Raw genomic sequence first — 18,853 nt, 5'->3', positions numbered from 1 at the left:
AATAGCAAGGAAAAAAAGGCAGGTGTTGCAGTTCTCATATCAGACCAAGTGGATTTCAAAATAAGACAGGTAAAGAGAGACACAGAGGGACAATATATAATGATCAAAGGGACACTTCATCAAGAAGAAATAACGCTTATAAATATCTATGCACCCAACACAGGAGCACCAAGATTCATAAAGCAACTATTAACAGACCTAAAGGAAGATGTTAAAAACAACGCAATAATAGTAGGGGACCTCAACATCCCACTCACATCAATGGACAGATCATCCAGACAGAAAATCAACAGGGAAATAGTGGAGCTGAATGAAAAACTAAAACAATTGGACTTAATAGACATATATAGATCACTCCACCCTGAAGGAGCTGAATACACATTCTTCTCAAGTGCACATGGAACATTCTCTAGGATAGACCATATGTTGGGAAACAAGGCAAGCCTCTACAAATTTAAAAAAATTGAAATAATAACAAGCATCTTCTCAGATCATAGTGTTATAAGGCTAGAAATTAATTACAAGAAAAAAGCTGAGAAAGGCACAAAGATGTGGAGACTAAACAACACACTACTGAACAAGCAATGGATCATTGAAGAAATTAAAGAAGAAATAAAAAAATACCTGGAAACAAATGAAAATGATAGCATGCCATACCAACTCATATGGGATACAGCAAAAGCTGTATTAAGAGGAAAATTCATCGCAATACAGGCACATCTTAACAAACAAGAAAAATCCCAAATAAGCAACCTTAAAGCACACCTAACTGAACTAGAGAAAAAAGAACAAATGAAGCCCAAAGTCAGCAGAAGGAGAGAAATAATAAAAATCAGAGCAGAAATAAATACTATTGAAACGAAAAAGGCAGTAGAAAGGATCAATGAGACAAAGAGCTGGTTTTTTGAGAAGATAAATAAAATTGACAAACCACTAGCCAGACTTACAAAGAAAAAAAGGGAGAAAGCTCAGATAAACAAAATCAGAAATGAGCAAGGAGAAATAACAACAGACTCTGCAGAAATACAACAGATTATAAGAGAATACTACAAAAAACTATATGCCAACAGAATGCATAACCTAGAGGAAATGGATAAATTCTTGGACTCCTACAATCTCCCAAAGCTCACTCAAGAAGAGGCAGACAATTTGAACAGACCAATCACAAGGAAAGAGATTGAAACAGCAATCAAAAACATCCCAAAGAATAAAACCTCAGGACCAGATGGCTTTCCTGGGGAATTCTACCAAACTTTCAGAGAGGATTTAATACCTATCCTTTTCAAGCTATTCCAAAAAATTAGGGAAGATGGAACACTTCCTAACACATTCTATGAGGCCAACATCATGCTGATACCAAAACCTGACAAGGACGCCACGAAAAAAGAGAACTACAGGCCAATATCACTGATGAACATAGATGCAAAAATTCTAAACAAAATTTTGGCAACCAGAATTCAGCAATTCATCAAAAGGATCATATATCAGGATCAGGTGGGATTCATACCAGGGACACAGGGATGGTTCAACATCCACAAATCAATCAACATGATACACCACATCAACAAACTGAGGAATAAAAACCACATGAACATCTCAATAGATGCAGAGAAGGCATTTGACAAGATCCAACAGCCATTTATGATAAAAACTCTGAACAAAATGGGCATAGAAGGAAACTACCTCAACATAATAAAGGCCATATACGACAAACCCATAGCCAACATCATACTCAATGGGCAAAAACTGAACCCCATTCCCCTGAAAACAGGAACGAGACAAGGATGCCCTCTATCACCACTCTTATTTAACATAGTACTGGAGGTTCTGGCCAGAGCAATCAGGCAAGAAAAGGGAATAAAAGGAATCCAAATAGGGAGGGAAGAAGTGAAACTCTCGCTGTTTGCAGATGACATGATCTTATATATAGAAAACCCCAAAGAATCCATTGGAAAACTGTTAGAAGTAATCAACAACTACAGCAAAGTTGCAGGGTATAAAATCAATTTGCATAAATCAGTAGCATTTCTATACTCCAGTAATGAACCAACAGAAAAAGAACTCAAGAATACAATACCATTCACAATCGCAACAAAAAGAATAAAATACCTTGGGGTAAATTTAACTAAGGAAGTGAAGGACCTATATAATGAAAATTACAAGGCCTTTCTGAGAGAATTGGATGACGACATAAGGAGATGGAAAGACATTCCATGTACATGGATTGGAAGAATAAACATAGTTAAAATGTCCGTTCTACCTAAAGCAATCTACAGATTCAACGCCATCCCAATCAGAATCCCAATGACATTCTTTACAGAATTAGAACAAAGAATCCTAAAATTCATATGGGGCAACAAAAGATCACGAATTTCTAAAGGAATCCTGAGAAAAAAGAACAAAACGGGAGGCATCACAATCCCTGACTTCAAAACATACTACAAAGCTACAGTAATCAAAACAGCATGGTACGGGTACAAAAACAGGTGCACAGATCAATGGAACAGAATTGAAAGCCCAGAAATAAAACCACACATCTATGGACAGCTTATCTTTGACAAAGGAGCTGAGGGCATACAACGGAGAAAAGAAAGTCTTTTCAACAAATGGTGCTGGGAAAACTGGAAAGCCACATGTAAAAGAATGAAAATTGACCATTCTTTTTCACCATTCACCAAAATAAACTCAAAATGGATTAAAGACCTAAAGGTGAGACCTGAAACCATAAGGCTTCTGGAAGAAAACGTAGGCAGTATACTCTTTGACATCAGTATTAAAAGGATCTTTTCGGACACCATGCCTTCTCAGAGAAGGGAAACAATAGAAAGAATAAACAAATGGGACTTCATCAGATTAAAGAGCTTCTTCAAGGCAAATGAAAACAGGATTGAAACAAAAAAACAACCCACTAACTGGGAAAAAATATTTGCAAGTCATATATCTGACAAAGGCTTAATATCCTTAATATATAAAGAACTCTCGCAACTCAACCACAAAACATCAAACAACCCAATCAAAAAATGGGCTGGAGACATGAACAGACATTTCTCCAAAGAAGATATACTGATGGCCAATAGGCACATGAAAAGATGCTCATCATCGCTGATCATCAGGGAAATGCAAATCAAAACTACACTAAGATATCACCTTACACCCGTTAGAATGACGAAAATATCTAAAACTAATAGCAACAAATGTTGGAGAGGTTTCGGAGAAAAAGGAACCCTCATACACTGCTGGTGGGAATGCAAACTGGTGCAGCCACTATGGAAAACAGTATGGAGATTCCTCAAAAAACTAAAAATAGAACTACCATACGATCCAGCCATCCCACTACTGGGTATTTATCCAAAGAGCCTGAAGTCAGCAATCCCAAAAGTCCTGTGCACCCCAATGTTTATTGCAGCACTGTTTACAATAGCCAAGACGTGGAAGCAACCTAAGTGCCCATCAACAGACGAATGGATAAAGAAGATGTGGTACATATATACAATGGAATACTACTCAGCTGCAAAACAGAACAAAATCATTCCATTTGCAATAACATGGATGGACCTTGAGAGAATTATGTTAAGTGAAATAAGCCAGCGAGAGAAAGATAATCTGTGTATGACTCCACTCATATGAGGAATTTAAAAGTATGGACCAAGAACAGTTTTAGTGGATACCTTTAGGGGAAAGGTGGGGTGGGGGGTGGGCACAAAGGGTGAAGTGGTGCACCTACAACGTGACTGACAAACATTAATGTACAATTGAAATTTCACAAGATTGTAACCTATCAATAACTCAATAAAAAAAAAAATGGCCCAAGGGGAGAACTTCAGCAAGAGACAGACTTTGGAAGAGATTCTAAGGGGACAAAACCAGCCCCCAAGCCTTATACCTGGTTTCCTTCCATGTTCTTAATCCACTTCAGGGCCTGGGCCTGAGGATCAATCATCAGTGCCCACCTGGAGGAGGAAGTGTCAGTCAGAAGACAGGTTCTGCACTTACTCGACCTCATGCTCCCAGCAGCATCCTCACCTGTTGCCACGGGTGACAATGATGCCATTCTCAGTGGAGAAGGCATCCGAGGGCAACCCTTGGATGTTCCAGTCCCGAACTTTGGTAGGATTGGACAGGAAGTTATCGAAGGTGAAGTGAGGTGAGCAAGGAACCTGAAGCTCCCTGATCTGCGAAGGAAGAGCCCCAAATTTCAGCCTGGAGATCTGAGCCCAGCACTCTGACCCTTCCCAGTATCTCTTGTTACTCCCAAAAGCCCTGGCCTCAGAGCCCAAGAGCTCACTCATCACGCCTGAGCCCTGCCTCACCTTCCTGATCCAGATCTGGTTGACAATCTCATCCCGGTAGTTGGTCAGGAAGGGTCCCATGTAGGACAAGAAGGCAGCTGCCAGGAGACAGTCGCCCACCAGGTAGCCCAGATCCTCCTCCAGGCCCTGGAGGACAATAGGGGAGATGTCAGCCTGCCAGGGCCCCCAGCACTGGGAGACACTTGGAATTCTTTGAAGGCACACTCCTCTGGACACTATCTAGATCAAAGAGATTCCTTCTCTCTCCTAAACTTTAATTCAAAATTCTAATTACTTTTGAGTTCCTCATCTTTAACAGCAATTCTGTTTACATTCTGGTGATCAGGCCTAACCCTTTTGTGAATTCAGGAGCTCACCGAGGGTAGAGACAAGATGCTGCATGACCATTTCTATCAGGCTGGCAGGCTACAGAAAGGGTCCTTGTGTGTGCTTTCCAGCCCTACCTAAATACAGAAGAAGATCCCTAATGGTACCAAAAGTCTTTCCTTCCACTCTTCTCACCAAAGATGAGGAAGGAGAGGGGAAGAACTCGCATCCCCTATTCTTGGTTGTCCCTACACCTGGGTGTCCCCGTTTTCCCTGACTGTCCCTCAACCTGAAGGGGATGAGAGCTCTTGGAACCAGTGGGCAGGGAGGAAGGAGAGCCAGGTGGTACAAGTGATCTCACCTGTACTGTCTCCTCCCATCGGGCCTTCTCACCAGCCAACCCAGACACCAACAGCCCAGCTCGCTCCAGCTTCATCTCCATCTCCTCAGACTTCTTGCGAAGCTCCTCCTTCTGTGCCAGCTTCTCATCGTACTGTTTCTTCAGCATCTCCAGTTTCTCAGCCACCTGGGAGGGATCAGAGTGCAGGATCAAACACAGGGCTTGAGGCCAACTGTTCAGGGTTCAAATCACCAATCTGCCGTTTTGTGGCTGTATGACGTTGGGTAAACTGATCTCTTTGAGCCTCAGTTTCCTCATGTGCAAAATAAGAATAATAACACCTACCCTATAGGGTTGTTGTAAGGAGAAAACAAGATATAATATGTGTGATAAGATGAGTTTTCTTTCCCTTCCTTCCACCACTCTTTCCTTGAGCCTGGAAACCATTTGGTAATGAAACTCCAGGCTGGGTAGACAGACCTCATGCAGCATAACAAACCACAAAAGATGTGTTGGCAAGAGAGGATCAGACAGCACAAAAATAACTGCCACTCCGTGCCAGAGGCCATACCTAAGGTGGGACTTTGAGAGAGGAGGAAAAAGCTAGCAATGAACCCAGGAGCCATTGGAGAGAGGAGTGAGTCCATTCAAGAAATAGGCCCAGATCCAAGGTCCCACACCAGAGACGGGGACCTGGGAAGAGCTTCTCCTACTAGAGACCAACCTCCCTCAACTCATCGCCACCCCGTGGGCTCTGTTGAGGTTGGAATATATTACTCAAATCTGAAGTCAAGGACTGATTAAGCATTTCCTAGACGCTGTATGTGCCTGACTGGCAAACAGTAACACGCTGTGTCACACATCCTTTTCATGATGAGGAATCAGGGGCTGGCGTTACACTATGTGCCTGGCACACAGTATGCACACGATTACTGTTAGTTCCCTTTCCTGCTGCCATCCCCACGGGGAGACACAGCCTGCAATAATGCAGAGTGTTCAGATCCTTGCCCTCATTTACTGAGTGAGCCTCATCCGGCTGTTGTAAGGATAAATGTGGATGGTAGCACAATGCCTGGCATGTAGCAAGCAAGCAGTACCTGGGCCCAACAATTGAGGTTGACCTCCAAGAACCTGGAAATGGGATAGATGACTCTCCAAGAAATAGTCTTCAAAGCAAAGTGGAAATTCAAAATGTCACCTTTGAGTGACAGGGTGGCTTATAGGTCAAGTCTTGGTGGTAATCTATGAGAAGGTATTAACATCTAAAGAAAGAAGGTGTCGCTCAGAAGGGGTGTGGCCAGCTGCGCCACTCAGAGGAAGTGCTGGCTGGGTGCCTAGAGGGAGAGGGACGCCCTGGCCCCCCGCACACGTGGGTTGGGTTTAACCCTGATGGAAGCCATGCATCTGACAGTCTTTGCTGCAAGGCACCTGTTATCAGGTTCACGTGACCACCTCTCTGTGCTGAGTCCATGCCCATCGGCAACATTCTGATTATAATTTGGCTTCCCGTGGAGATCTGTCTGTGGGGAGGCAGCCAGCCCCCTTGATAGTTCTATATTTTACTATTGATTTTGCGTGTCGTGTTATCTTCACTGTTTTTACTTTTTATGCAAGAAATATATGCATGAGATTAAAAACTCAAATAATATAATAGAAGAGGTAAAAAGCAATAGTCCTCTAGCCCACCTTTTCCACTCCCAGTCCCATGCTCAGTAGCAAATTGTTTTTTAACCACTTCTCTTTTTATTTCTTCTGGTAGTTACCTCCATATCTCCAGATATTATGCTTATGCCACTATTTAAATATATATATATATAAATCTATTTTTAAATTTTTACAGTTTTAATCTTTTTAATTAAAAATTAACATGAAAAATTTCAAACCTAGGAAAAAGAATAATATAATGAATACCTATATACCCATCATCTCGATTTAACAGTTAACATTTTGCTACATTTATTCCATCTACTTGTTTTTTGCCAAAGTATCTTAGTAAATTACAAACTCATGATATTTCAAGGCTAAATACCTCATAATGTTTCTCTTTTTAAAAAGGGACATTTTCCTATATAATCATAACACTATTATCACACTTAACATCTTTATCTTTTTTATAAAATAACTTTTCCTATTTATGTCTTTTTTTGAGAACCAAATATGTTCACTCAAATTGACATTCTAAAGGAACAAAAGCGTATCCAGTGACAAGTCCATCTTTCTCTCACCAATGACCCCAGCCCCCAGCACCAGCCCGAGAAGGAACCACTATCACCAGTTTCTAGTGTGGCTTTCTAGACAGAGTCCACATGCAGAGTCCATCAATAATAAAGAGGATATAAGCACCACGGGGGCAGGGCCTTATTCACCACTGAATCCTTAGACCTAGAATAGTGCCCAGCACTCAGTAAGTATTTCTTGAACGGATGAATTTTTTTCATAAAGATAAATGGTAACATACAATAACACTATTCTGTACTTTACTATTTTCCACTTGTCTCCAAATCAGTTCTTGTCAAGCGGCCTCATTCTTTTTAACAGCTGCAAATAATTTTGTGTATGATTGAACCATAATTTATGGAACAAGTCTCCTACTGATGGACATTTGTGTCTTTCCAACATTTTCTATTATTAACGATGCGGTAATGAATATCCTTGTACAAGCAGAAGCACATCTTGACGCTGCTGTTTCTTTTTTATTTTAATTTTACTTTGTAAATAAGTAACTTAACAATTCAAAAGGCATAAGAGCATGAGAAGTCTTCCTCTCAACCCTGCTTTCCATTCACCCACCTCCCTTCTTGAGGTAGCCAAGCAACCTGTTCCTTGACTGTTCTTGCAGAGGCATTCTCTAAATATACGCGCATACAGGCATGCACCACACAACGACACTTCAGTCAACAACAGACCGCGTTAGACGACAGTGCTCCCATAAGATTAGTACCATGTAGCCTAGGTGTGTAGTCAGCTGTACCATCTAGGTTTGTGTGAGTACACGATGATATTCACACAACGACGAAATCACCTAACAATGCATTTCTCAGAAAGTGTCCCCGTCGTTAAGCGACGCGTGACTGTATTCTACACTGCTGTTTCCTGGTTTATTCCATTTTAGACGATTTCTATTGACTCTATGCGATGACAGATGAAGATCTGATTCTCCTATAGCTCCACCCCACCTCTTTCTCCCTACTCCTAATACTTTTAGATCTTCTCCTGGTTACCTTTATAATTTTAAGTAACATGTTAAAACCTTGTTTTATCTACTACAGAAGCATTGCCTTATCTTTCCCTCAACCCCCAGCTACATCCACCTCCCAACTTTTGCTTTTATTTTTATATTGTCAAGATTGATAACATTTCCATTCAGAAGCCACAATCAGTCATCTGTGCTTTATCTCTAGGTTGATTTTAAGGTCGAACGTCATAAACAGTGTTGGTGTTATTATGACCTGGGCTGGTACCCAGTGTGAACCGGGCAGCTAGCTGAGCTGCTGCTTGTGGCTGAGGCACGTTCTGATAGGTCACAGCGCCTGCTGAACTGGCTGTTAAATATTTTCCTATTACCCCTGGTTACATGTTTTCTCTTTCAGAAATTTTTATTGGTTGGATTGTGTCTTTTATATCTCTCATGTTTTTGGGGAGGTTTTTTTTGTATTATTTTCCTTGAATCTATCCTCCTACCTTTCTACTGAACGTCATACTTTGATCATTTTAACATTTCCCAGAATTCTTTCTTTTTCTCTAGTTAGAATTTTTCTCTTATTCTACTTTTGTTTTTTGGATGTCATTTCTTCCTTAATCACTCGTTGATGATACCAGTTAGGCTAGGTATGCTCTTTTTTTTTTTTAAAGATTTTATTTTTTTCCTTTTTCTCCCCAAAGCCCCCCAGTACATAGTTGTATACTCTTCGTTGTGGGTCCTTCTAGTTGTGGCACGCGGGACGCCGCCTCAGCGTGGCTTGATGAGCAGTGCCATGTCCGCGCCCAGGATCCGAATCAACGAAACACTGGGCCGCCTGCAGCGGAGCATGCGAACTTAACCACTCGGCCACGGGGCCAGCCCCTAGGTATGCTCTTTTTGTGTGTGTGTGTGAGGAAGATTCGCCCTGAGCTAACATCTGTTGATAATCTTCCTCTTTTTGCTTGAGGAAGATTGTCCTTGAGCTAACATCTGTGCCCATCTTCCTCTACTTTGTATGTGGGATGCTGCCACAGCATGGCTTGATGAGCAGTGTGTTGGTCCATGCCAGGGATCCAAACCAGAGAACCCTGGGCTGCTGAAGCAGAGTGTGTGAACTTAACCACTACACCACTGGGCCAGTCCCTAGGTTTGCTTTTTAAATTCTTCTCTGTAACCTGAATTGTCTCTGGGCTTGTTTTTCCTCTGGGGTCATGTTTTGTTATAAATTTTTACCTTGGTCATTCCCTTATATGTTGAATGACTTCCTCCATGCCTTTACTCACCCCTTCTCCAGGGGAGGTGCATGACTGATCTGATTGGTAAAAGTGGGAAGAATAAACTAGGAAGAATAAAATGCTCATCTGTGCTCAGCCCCTTTCCTTTTAGGGGCAAGCACAAGTTCTACTCTGCGCCACCAGCAATGCCCAAGACTGGATAAGTCTTGTCTGGATATGGGGTCACTACCAGCGGGGCTCCTCCCCCACAGATGTCAGCCACATCCTCCAACCTAGCCTTTAAAGGTGATATTTTGGCCAAATGCCTTTAGTTTTATTTCTCACTTTGCTTAGAACCTAGGCATGGAAGAAGGCTGCTAGTTCTTAGATCCCCTCAAGAGTGTACTACAGACCAGAAAACCCATTAAGAAGCTTTCGGTGGGGCTCGGAGTCTCACCGGCAGACTTGGGGTGTGGACAGGTGTTTTAACTTAGGTGATTTGTAGAGGCTCATGTTAGGCCTGGTGGGTTTGTACCCTTGTGTGGTCAACTTTTAACCTGTGTAGCCTGAGTGAAAGTCTTAAAGCAAACCCTGCATTATCTTGACCTTGGCAGATGGCTTCAGCTTTGTCCACAGGTGAGCAGCTATTTTTATAGAGGCGGGAATGTTTGAAGCAGGGCAGCTTCAAGGAAACTGGGCTTGGGCAAAGGAAAGATGTGGTCTGCAAAGGTGGCCTTAACTAAGGGGGGTTGGGGGGCTCAGGATAAAAGCTGCTATAGCTACAACACAGAAACAGTCTGATATTGCTAAGTTGAAGTGTGATCAGATCATTTTTAGGCACTGATGGACAGAAAGATTTGCTGCTTTTAAACTACAAGGCAGTCAGTTGTGTGTATACTACAGGTTCTAGCTTTAAATGGTTTCTGCCAGGCCAAGCACCAGATCAGCTATCCCATTATTGCTTTTTTTATTCTGGGATAAGGAGGCAATTGTGGTGGGACTGACCTGAAATGCATGTGGCTTGTCCACAGACTATGAGCTGGCAGTATTCCATTTTGGCTGAGATTCCAGGTGATACAGTTAGGGCAGGTGGGCATGCAGGTATTACCTATGCCTTAAGGGAACATGCCTGAGAAACTTAGGGATTCAAAAGGGGAGGAAAGCCATGTCTTGAGGCTGTTCCCCACAAGGCCCCGGGACACAGGCTTCAGCAGCATCAACAGCAGCTGCAGTTCAGGAATCTGCTGAAGGTAGTTTTCCAGTTGAAATAAGGATGGGGACAAGGTGAAAGCCTTCCTGAAGAGGCAGTTTGCGTAGGCCTCAGCAACTCCACAGAGAGACAGCAGTGTTAGCCACTGTGCTGCAGGACAGGCCATGCTGGATCAGGACACAGAGTGGGGAACCGAGCTCAAGGGGGAAACTGAAATTAAAAGGATGCACACAGGGTTTCAGTTTGGGGTGATGACAAAGCTCTGGAACTAGATAGTGTGATGGCTGCACAACAAGGCGAATGTACTTCATGCCATTGATTTATGTACTTTAAAATGGTTACAATGGTAAATTTTATGTGTATTTTACCATGATAACCCCCCAAAAAGAAGATATGCATGTGTGGATTTCCAACCCCCTCCAATACGGTAAATACTTATTGGTTGGATTATATCTCATATTAATCTAGTGCTGGAGGCTTCTGCCAGTTTAATTTAAGTTCACGGGTCATGGTTTTCAAATAACTGACATCCTAGTGGAGCTAAAACCAAGATTTTCTCCATGTATGCTCGTTCCTGAAAATGTTACTGAATTTCTACTCTGGTCTTCAAGGCAATAATAACAACTGGTTTCTGGGAATATAATTTTATCTGGAAGTCATGTATGTCTTATTAACTCCTCAAATTCATTTTTATTTTCAAATGATGCTCATGAGAGAGTTGATTTTGAACTAATGCAGCCTCTGAGGTCCTGCGGGAACAACATCTACTTCCATTTGAGTGACAGCCCAGATTATAATTTAAAGAAACTGATTCTACCCAGACACTAAGAACCCTTCAGCTGAGACTGAGCAGAATAAGAAATTTGGGAGGATCCAACTTAACAATGTTGGATTCCAGATTTTTTTTTTTTTTTTTTTGCTTGAGGAATATTTGCCCTGAGCTAACATCTGTGCCTGTCTTCCTCTATTTTGTATGTGGGTCACTGCCACAACACGGCTGATGAGTGGTGTAGGTCTGCTCTCAGGATCTGAACCCACAAACCCAGGTTGCCAGAGTGGAACGTGCCGAACTTAACCACTAGGCCACAGGGCTGGCCCCTGGATTCTAGATTCTTAACTCATGAAAGCAAGATAATTTGATTTCAGATTTTAATTTATTTGGACTTTAGTTTACAAAGAGATTTAATCCTTGAAATTTAATTTCCTCCTAGGGGTTATATTCAAATTTGTGGAATTTCTGTGATTGTTATTATTGTAGCCTTTTAATGTTGTCATTTAATCTCACTGCATAACCTCTGATATACTGTGTTGGGCAATGTGACTAGACATAATTTGGAATGGGAAATTGGAAAGAAAGTGAATTTTCAACCTTGGGTATACAATTGCCTTGAATTAGATTAAGATTCTGTTCTGACCCATTTCAGAGCCTTCTGAGGCAATTTCTAAGCCAATAGTTTATAACTTTCACTGCATGCCAAAATCAGGCCTGGAGAAAATATATTTTCAGGGCCCCAAGCAAGTGAGTAATGGCTAAAATGATTCACTCACGATTTGGGTTGACATGTAATATACGTGGTCCCTGGGCCTCTTTCCAGACTTCTGGGCCCTAGCGCTGTACCTGCTTTCCCAACTCTCGTTGGCTCTTGCAGGGAAGTTTTCAAAATGCTGATTTCCAGGCTCTACCAGAGACTCTTAGACATTTGGCCTGGGGTGCTCAGCATCAGCACAGTGCTATCTCCAGGTGGATGGGTGAGCGCCTGGTTCTGAGGTTCTGTTAAAAGGTGCCTTGGCTCTTACACTTCACAGCCTTTTCAGTAACAAAAAGAAATTGTGGTTCCCCGTCTGCTTACTCTTATCAATTAGGGTTTCTCAAGGTGGGGTGTGGATCCCTCACCAGAGACCTAACACTGGATGCTCCATGCATATTCGTCCAGTGAATGATGTTATTGGCAGCTGACCCTAGAGGTCTCATTTTTTCACATATGAAGGGAAAAATCCATAATTATGTGGCCCAGGATATGACTCATCCAGGGGTGAGAAACCTTTCCAAATGGATTGCCACACCTGTGATTATTCACACTTGAAAAGGAGAGAACGAAAGAGCGAAGGTCTCAGGAGGGGTTGGGAGGTGCAAATGGCAGAAAGGCCAGGGCAGTGGAGGAGCGTGTGCAGACAGATGCCCACTCGCCCAGCCTGCTTGATCCTGCAGACGGAATCAGAAGAGGCGTGAAGGGCAGCTTCACTTCTGAGAGTAAAGGCGCCTGCGGCGGGAAAAGGCAGGGATGAACTGTGGTGGCGATGGGTGTGGAGTCAGGAAACATGGATTCTAGCTCTGGCGGTAATTAGCAAGTCACTCACTAACCCTTGGGCTCCTCATTCCATCTGAAGAGGTTGGACCTGGATCTTCTTTACAGTTGGTTTTGGTTAAAACATTTTGAAGTGGTATGACCAGCTTCAGTTATGTAAAAATTTAAAACTTCTATATAAAGATAGCATCGGGGCCGGCCCAGTGGTGCAGCAGTTAAGTGCAAACGTTCCGCCGGTTCGGATCCCGGGTGTGGACATGGCACAGCTTGGCAATCCATGCTGTGGTAGGTGTCCCACATATAAAGTAGAGGAGGATGGGCACAGATGTTAGCTCAGGGCCAGTCTTCCTCAGCAAAAAGAGGAGGATTGGCAGCAGATGTTAGCTCAGGGCTAATCTTCCTCAAACAAAGAAACAAAAGAGATAGCATCAACAAAGTTAGAGGATAAGTGAAAATCAAAAATTGGAAACGATGAATATTTCCATCGAAGAGGGAAATGGTTAAATAAATGATGGGATAGCCATCCACTGGGATACCATGCAGCAGTAAAAAGAAAGCAGAAACTCTTTATATACTAATAGAGAACAATCCTCAAAATATAGGTAAGTAAGATAGGAAAGTGCAGAACAGTGTGTATGATGTAAAAAAATTGGGGAAAATGCTTATGTAAGCATAGAACACCCCTGGATGGATAAACAAGAATTTGTAATATTGATTGCTTTCAAGGGAGGGGAGCTGAGTGGCTAGAGAGCAGAAGATGGCAGGGAGAGTTCTTACTGGACACTCTTTCGTACCTTTTGAATTTTAAACCATGTGAAATCAATGATAGAGATATTGATAGACTGGAAGAATTTTGAACTCTTTTGATAATAGCACTTTACATTCTACCTTGTTTGAGAGTCACCTGTGCATATATCTTCTAGGAAATCACCTTCTGGTATATCTAGCCTGCTCACAATAAGTAACCCCGCTATCTCTGGGAGGACCCCGTTCCCCCATCAAGCACTTGCTCAGAGGCCTTCACATTCCTCCTGGTCCACAGCAGCAATGCGACACTCTTGCACCACTCCTCCAGCAAAGACAGCTTTGCCACACAGATTTCCTCAGTTAATATCTCAGGGCCCATCTCCAAAGGCCATGACAGAGATGGCCAGCTCCCAATCAATCTTTGGAAGGGCTCCCCGGGAACAGCGCCCTCTGTGCCTTTATAATCCTCTGCAATAGGCTTAGCTTTCTGAGCCAGAGGCAGCTCATCTAAACAGGCCATAGAATGGGAGGCAGACAGGTCTGGAAGGGAGAGGGGAGTAGAATTAGATGGGGAAAACTAAACGGTAATGAAGCATCCTTGAAACCAGGGAGAGAGACCACCCAGGAAAAGAAGGGTGTGAGGCTCACCTCCCGCAGCTTTTCCTGGGCCTCAGCCAGTGCTGCTTGCTTCTCCTGAAGCTGGGCCAACGCAGCATTCATTCGGATCCGCTTGGGCTCCACCACCCGATACAGCCGCCCATACAGCTGCAGGGAGACAGCCAGGCTGCAGTGTGGCCTGCCCACCCACCCACTCACCCGCTGGTGACCCGTCCTGCCCACCTGGGTCTTCCACTCCTCCAGCTTTCTCCTGTGTGCATCGCCCTCTTCCCAAGCCTGCCTCCCTGCTTCCCACCCCACCCCCACCACTGCTTACCTCCATGGCCCGTACCCACATGCAGAGGGACTTGGCAGCACTGGAGACCCGGCCAATGATGTCAGGCTGGAAGTCAGGCTGGGCGCAGTAGGCCCCAATTTTCTTCAGAACCTTATCTGAGATATTGTCTTTATCAAAGTGGATCAGTGACTTGATGAAGTTCTGTTCCCCTGTGGGATGAACATTGGGGGCCTCAGCCAGAGGACCTAATGCCACCCTCCTTGTCCAGGTTTCACCTCCACTGCTAAGGCATGGCCACATTTTTCCTGGGCTCAGTTCCTAAGGTCAGAATATCTGACCTCATCCTGCATTCCTTCCGCTGACCTTGCTCCCTTCTCTAGAAGGTTGAAGCCCCCAGGGCCCTCCACAATCTTCCTAGCCTCATCTCCCATCACTCACCTTGAATACTCTCAGCCAAACCACCCCAACATCATTCTGTCTATATCCTTGCATATAGGGCAGGGGTCGCCACACTACAGCTTGCAGGCTATGTTCTACCAGGGGAACTCAAACCAGAGAAAACCACAAAAGTGAAAGAGAAAGAACCTTGTTTTCCTTTTTCTGACTCTTGCCCTTTTTGGGGGCCCAAAGGCATTCTTGTCTTTGGATTCTGCGATACATTCCTATACCTTTATGAAAATTTCCCTTTTTGGGGGGCTTAAATTAAGATGAGTTGTTTTCTGTTACTTACAACCAAAGAATCTTAACTGATATTTATGTCTTCTCTTTCCTCCTAGGCCCTCTGCTCTTGAGGGTCGGTACAATGCCTCATTCATCTCTGTCTCTGCAAGTGCCTGATGCACAGCAGATGATTAATAAACATTGGGAGCGTTGATGTTAATTCTCTCTTGATTCTCTAGCTTACCTAGCTGCCTCTTGGCCTCTGCCCAAGTGGGCTCATTGCCTCGGAGAATCATGACTGCCTGCATCACTATCTCCACTTGGGCGGGGGGCCGTCCATAAGACTTGATCTCTCCTATATCCTTCTTGTTCAGAGACTCCAGGGCCTGGGAAAAGGGATTAATTTAGGGAGCAGGGCCAGAGTCAACTCAGGCGGCAAGCCAGGTCCTTTATGGAGACAGGACCCAGCTGAGGCACCCCCTCTTCTTCCCACTTCCCCAGGTACTTTGAGGACAAAGAAGGCTGGCCCCGTTCCCTTCCCTGGGCCCTCCAGTCCCAATACCCGCATGGCTTCTTCCAGGGCTGGCAGTGCCTCTTCTAGATCCTTCTGGGCATTGTCAGCCAGTAACTGGCACTTGACTTCCTCAACTGCAATCTTCTCACTATTGGCTGTGACAGCCTAGGGATGAAGAGGACGAGGGTTTTGTCTCCACCTTGGGCAAAACTGGGGGTGACAGTGTTGATGATAATGATGAAAGATGAAGCTAAAGAAGATCTGAGGAGCGGAACATGAATCCGCTGACACAGTAACTAGATGGAGACCAGGGAGCCTCTGCCTGGTGGGCACTGGTAGTAGGGGGGCGTGAAGGGCTGGACCAGTGTGCGGCCCCCCACCTTCTGCTGCTCATCTGCTTCCCGCTTCTGCTGTACAATGATGACTAGGTACTCCTCACACTGTTTCTGGAACTCAGCAACCTTTTTCTTGGCATCCTCCAGCTCCAAAGACATCACTTCCACCTTTTCCCTAGTTTCATCGATCTTAGACAATCCTGTTCGCAGTTTATTGGCCTGGTCCAGCAGCTCCTGTCGCTTCTCTCCCAGCAACCTGGAGAAAAGAGTAGGATAAGGTGCCTGGAGAGGAGCAGAGAGGTTCCTGGGCTCCCAGAGAGGAGAGTGGCCTATATAGTCTCCCTTCCCAGTGTGTCTCTAGTCCCTGTCTTCCTTTCTGTTGCCCCCACCGCCACCACTCTAGTCAGATTTTTATCACTTTCTGCCTGCATCATTGCCAACAACTTCCCAACTGGTCTTCCTGCTTCCAGACTCTCCTCCTGCTGATTTATTCTGCACACCAGTGTCAAAATCAGCTTGCTAGATACTGTTTTCATCACACCACTTTCCTGCTTGAGAATCTCCCACTCTTCCCCACTGTGCAGCAGGCAGGGGGCTGCAGTGAACCAGAAGACACAAACCCATCTCAGGGAGGGGGCCCATCCCTGGGCTCCAGCCTGTTTTCTCCATGTGAGATTGAATGTGGGCTCAGTATTGCCACAATTTCTGATTTGTAAAGAGAAGCTGGAAATATGGATTTTTCTAAGGCTGCCAAGTGTTAAATGTTGGCAACTCATTCAAAAAGTTTTAACACTCACAGTGAGAAAATGCATGTAAAGGGCTTAGCACAGTGACCAGCACATAGTAAAGAGAATGTAGGCTTAGAATGTATGCACCCAGGGAAGGCAAGGACTTTATTCATTAACTGGTATATTGTGAGTATCTAGAATGGTGCCTAGCATATAGTAGGTGCTTAAAAAATGTGTGTTAATGAATAAATGTTGACTATTATTCTTATTACAAATGGCTTTTTCTCCACCTTGATTAAAATACTGAATCCAATAAATGAGGTGGGTTTTTTTTTATGTTTCCCTTATATCCTTCAAAGCAAACTATTATTGTGCTATGCACATAAAAGACACTCAATACAACTTAATGAATTGTATTAACGGGCCCAGGGTTTCGCCCGTTTGGATCCTGGGCGTGGACATGGCACTGCTCGTCAAGCCATGATGGAAAGTCTAGAAGACATTAAAGGCAGAGAGGAGAGGACTGGGTATATATGTTATGGAAAAAAAGAAACATCATTCCAGAAAATAAGGACAAAGGGAGTGTGGAGAGGGGTCATAGCCAGAAGGCTCCAGAGATGGCCATGCCCCCTGGAAACCCCATCTCTCTTTTATTAACTTCCTGGGCAGAATTAAGACCCCTTGCATCTCTGCCATTCCACATCAGCACCCCAGTCCTGGAATGGGTCCCCTTGGCCAGCTCCTGGATATTTTCCATTACATCATTTCACCAATCACCCTCAAAAGACACCAAGCTCCCTGGCCCTCCATGTCGCTACTCTTTCTTCATACTTCTTATATCCAGACACAAGTTCCAGGTAGTTGGTGGGTGTGACGTAGTTGTATCTTCGCAGTTCCAACAGCATCTTCTGGGAATACTGAGCCACTGACCAGTGCATGGTGACAAAGATCTGGGCCACCTTCCTGTGGATCTGAGGCCATGAATAAAGGATGTAAAACAGAGAGTAAAGGCAGAGGGAGAACAGCAATGGGGGGAGGTGCAGGGGTATGATGAGAGATGAGAGGAGGGTCTCACATTCTCTTGCGTTCCCAGGTCTACTCCCACCAGGTACTTCTCAGCCACCTCCAGCAGGGCCTCGCGGGGCCACTCTGAGAACCAGTTGATGGTTGTGCAGTTCACCAAGGCCGGGTACTGGCGGATCCAGTTCCTGGTGAGGGGTTTTGAGAGGCAGTTAAGTCCATTTGCAGATAGCCTCTGGCTACTGGCTTCGTCAAAGGTCCTCCCACTTTCTGGGAACCTAAATGCCTCATCTTCATGCTCCTGTTTCTCCTTGTCCAGATTCTGTTCCCCTCAGAGCTAGTTCAGTATGGTATTTAGAAACAGATTCTGGGGTCAGAAAGACCTGGTTCCACACCTTCCAGGTGTGGATCTTGGGCAAATGATCTAACCTTTTGAACGTCAGTTTCCTCATCTCCAAAATGGGAATAACAAAAAATACTAACTAGGATTGAGGATGCAATGAGGTGACACACAAAATGCTTAGCACAGTGCCTGGTACGTGGTAATACACCATATAGCATAAAAATGAAGAAAAAAAGTAGCCCAAATTGCCTCTCTGCACAAGTTCTCTGTCCTCCTCCTACTTTCTGATGCCCTTAAAAATCTAGTAATATGAAGAATGGATAAACAAAATGTGGTGTATATACACACAATACAATATTATTCAGCCTTAAACAGGAAAGAAATCCTGTTACATGCTACAAGTCACATAACAAAGCAAAATAAGCAAGTCACAAAAAAACAAATACTGTATGATTCCACTTATCTAGAAGTATCTAGAATAATCACTCACAGAAACAGAAAGTAGAATGGTGGTCGCCAGAGGCTAGGGGATGGGAGAAATGGGAAGTTGTTCAATGAGTATAGAGTTTCAGCTTTGCAAGATGAGAAAGTTCTAGAGATCTGTTGCACAACAACGTGAATATACTTAACACTACTGAACTGTACACTTAAAAATGGTTAAGACGGCAAATTCTAGGTTATGTGTTTTTCAACCACAATTAAAAATTAAAAAACAGGGGCCGGCCCCGTGGCTGAGTGGTTGGG

The 18,853-nt window shown here is 43.9% G+C and overlaps 1 protein-coding gene across 3 annotated transcripts in view; it reads right to left on the bottom strand.

Moving 5' to 3' along the window:
* Positions 1-18,853, bottom strand: part of DNAH2 (dynein axonemal heavy chain 2) — a 105,757-nt gene that overhangs the window by 15,863 nt on the left and 71,041 nt on the right. For all 3 annotated transcript variants that reach the window (XR_011523634.1, XM_070563230.1, XM_070563231.1), the window contains 11 exons: positions 17,822-17,954; positions 17,578-17,717; positions 16,064-16,274; positions 15,732-15,848; positions 15,414-15,555; positions 14,549-14,718; positions 14,263-14,379; positions 4,978-5,142; positions 4,311-4,436; positions 4,024-4,172; positions 3,884-3,950 (listed from right to left, as the gene is read on the bottom strand). Coding sequence is in view for 2 of the 3 variants with exons in the window: in XM_070563230.1 (XP_070419331.1) it covers positions 3,884-3,950; positions 4,024-4,172; positions 4,311-4,436; positions 4,978-5,142; positions 14,263-14,379; positions 14,549-14,718; positions 15,414-15,555; positions 15,732-15,848; positions 16,064-16,274; positions 17,578-17,717; positions 17,822-17,954 (1,537 nt within the window). In the remaining variant the exon portion in view is untranslated. The remainder of the gene's footprint in view (positions 1-3,883; positions 3,951-4,023; positions 4,173-4,310; positions 4,437-4,977; positions 5,143-14,262; positions 14,380-14,548; positions 14,719-15,413; positions 15,556-15,731; positions 15,849-16,063; positions 16,275-17,577; positions 17,718-17,821; positions 17,955-18,853) is intronic.

This window comes from Equus przewalskii, chromosome 10 (genome assembly GCF_037783145.1).
Source record: "Equus przewalskii isolate Varuska chromosome 10, EquPr2, whole genome shotgun sequence".
NCBI lineage: Eukaryota > Metazoa > Chordata > Mammalia > Perissodactyla > Equidae > Equus > Equus przewalskii.
This window is presented reverse-complemented; position numbering and strand designations above follow the sequence as displayed.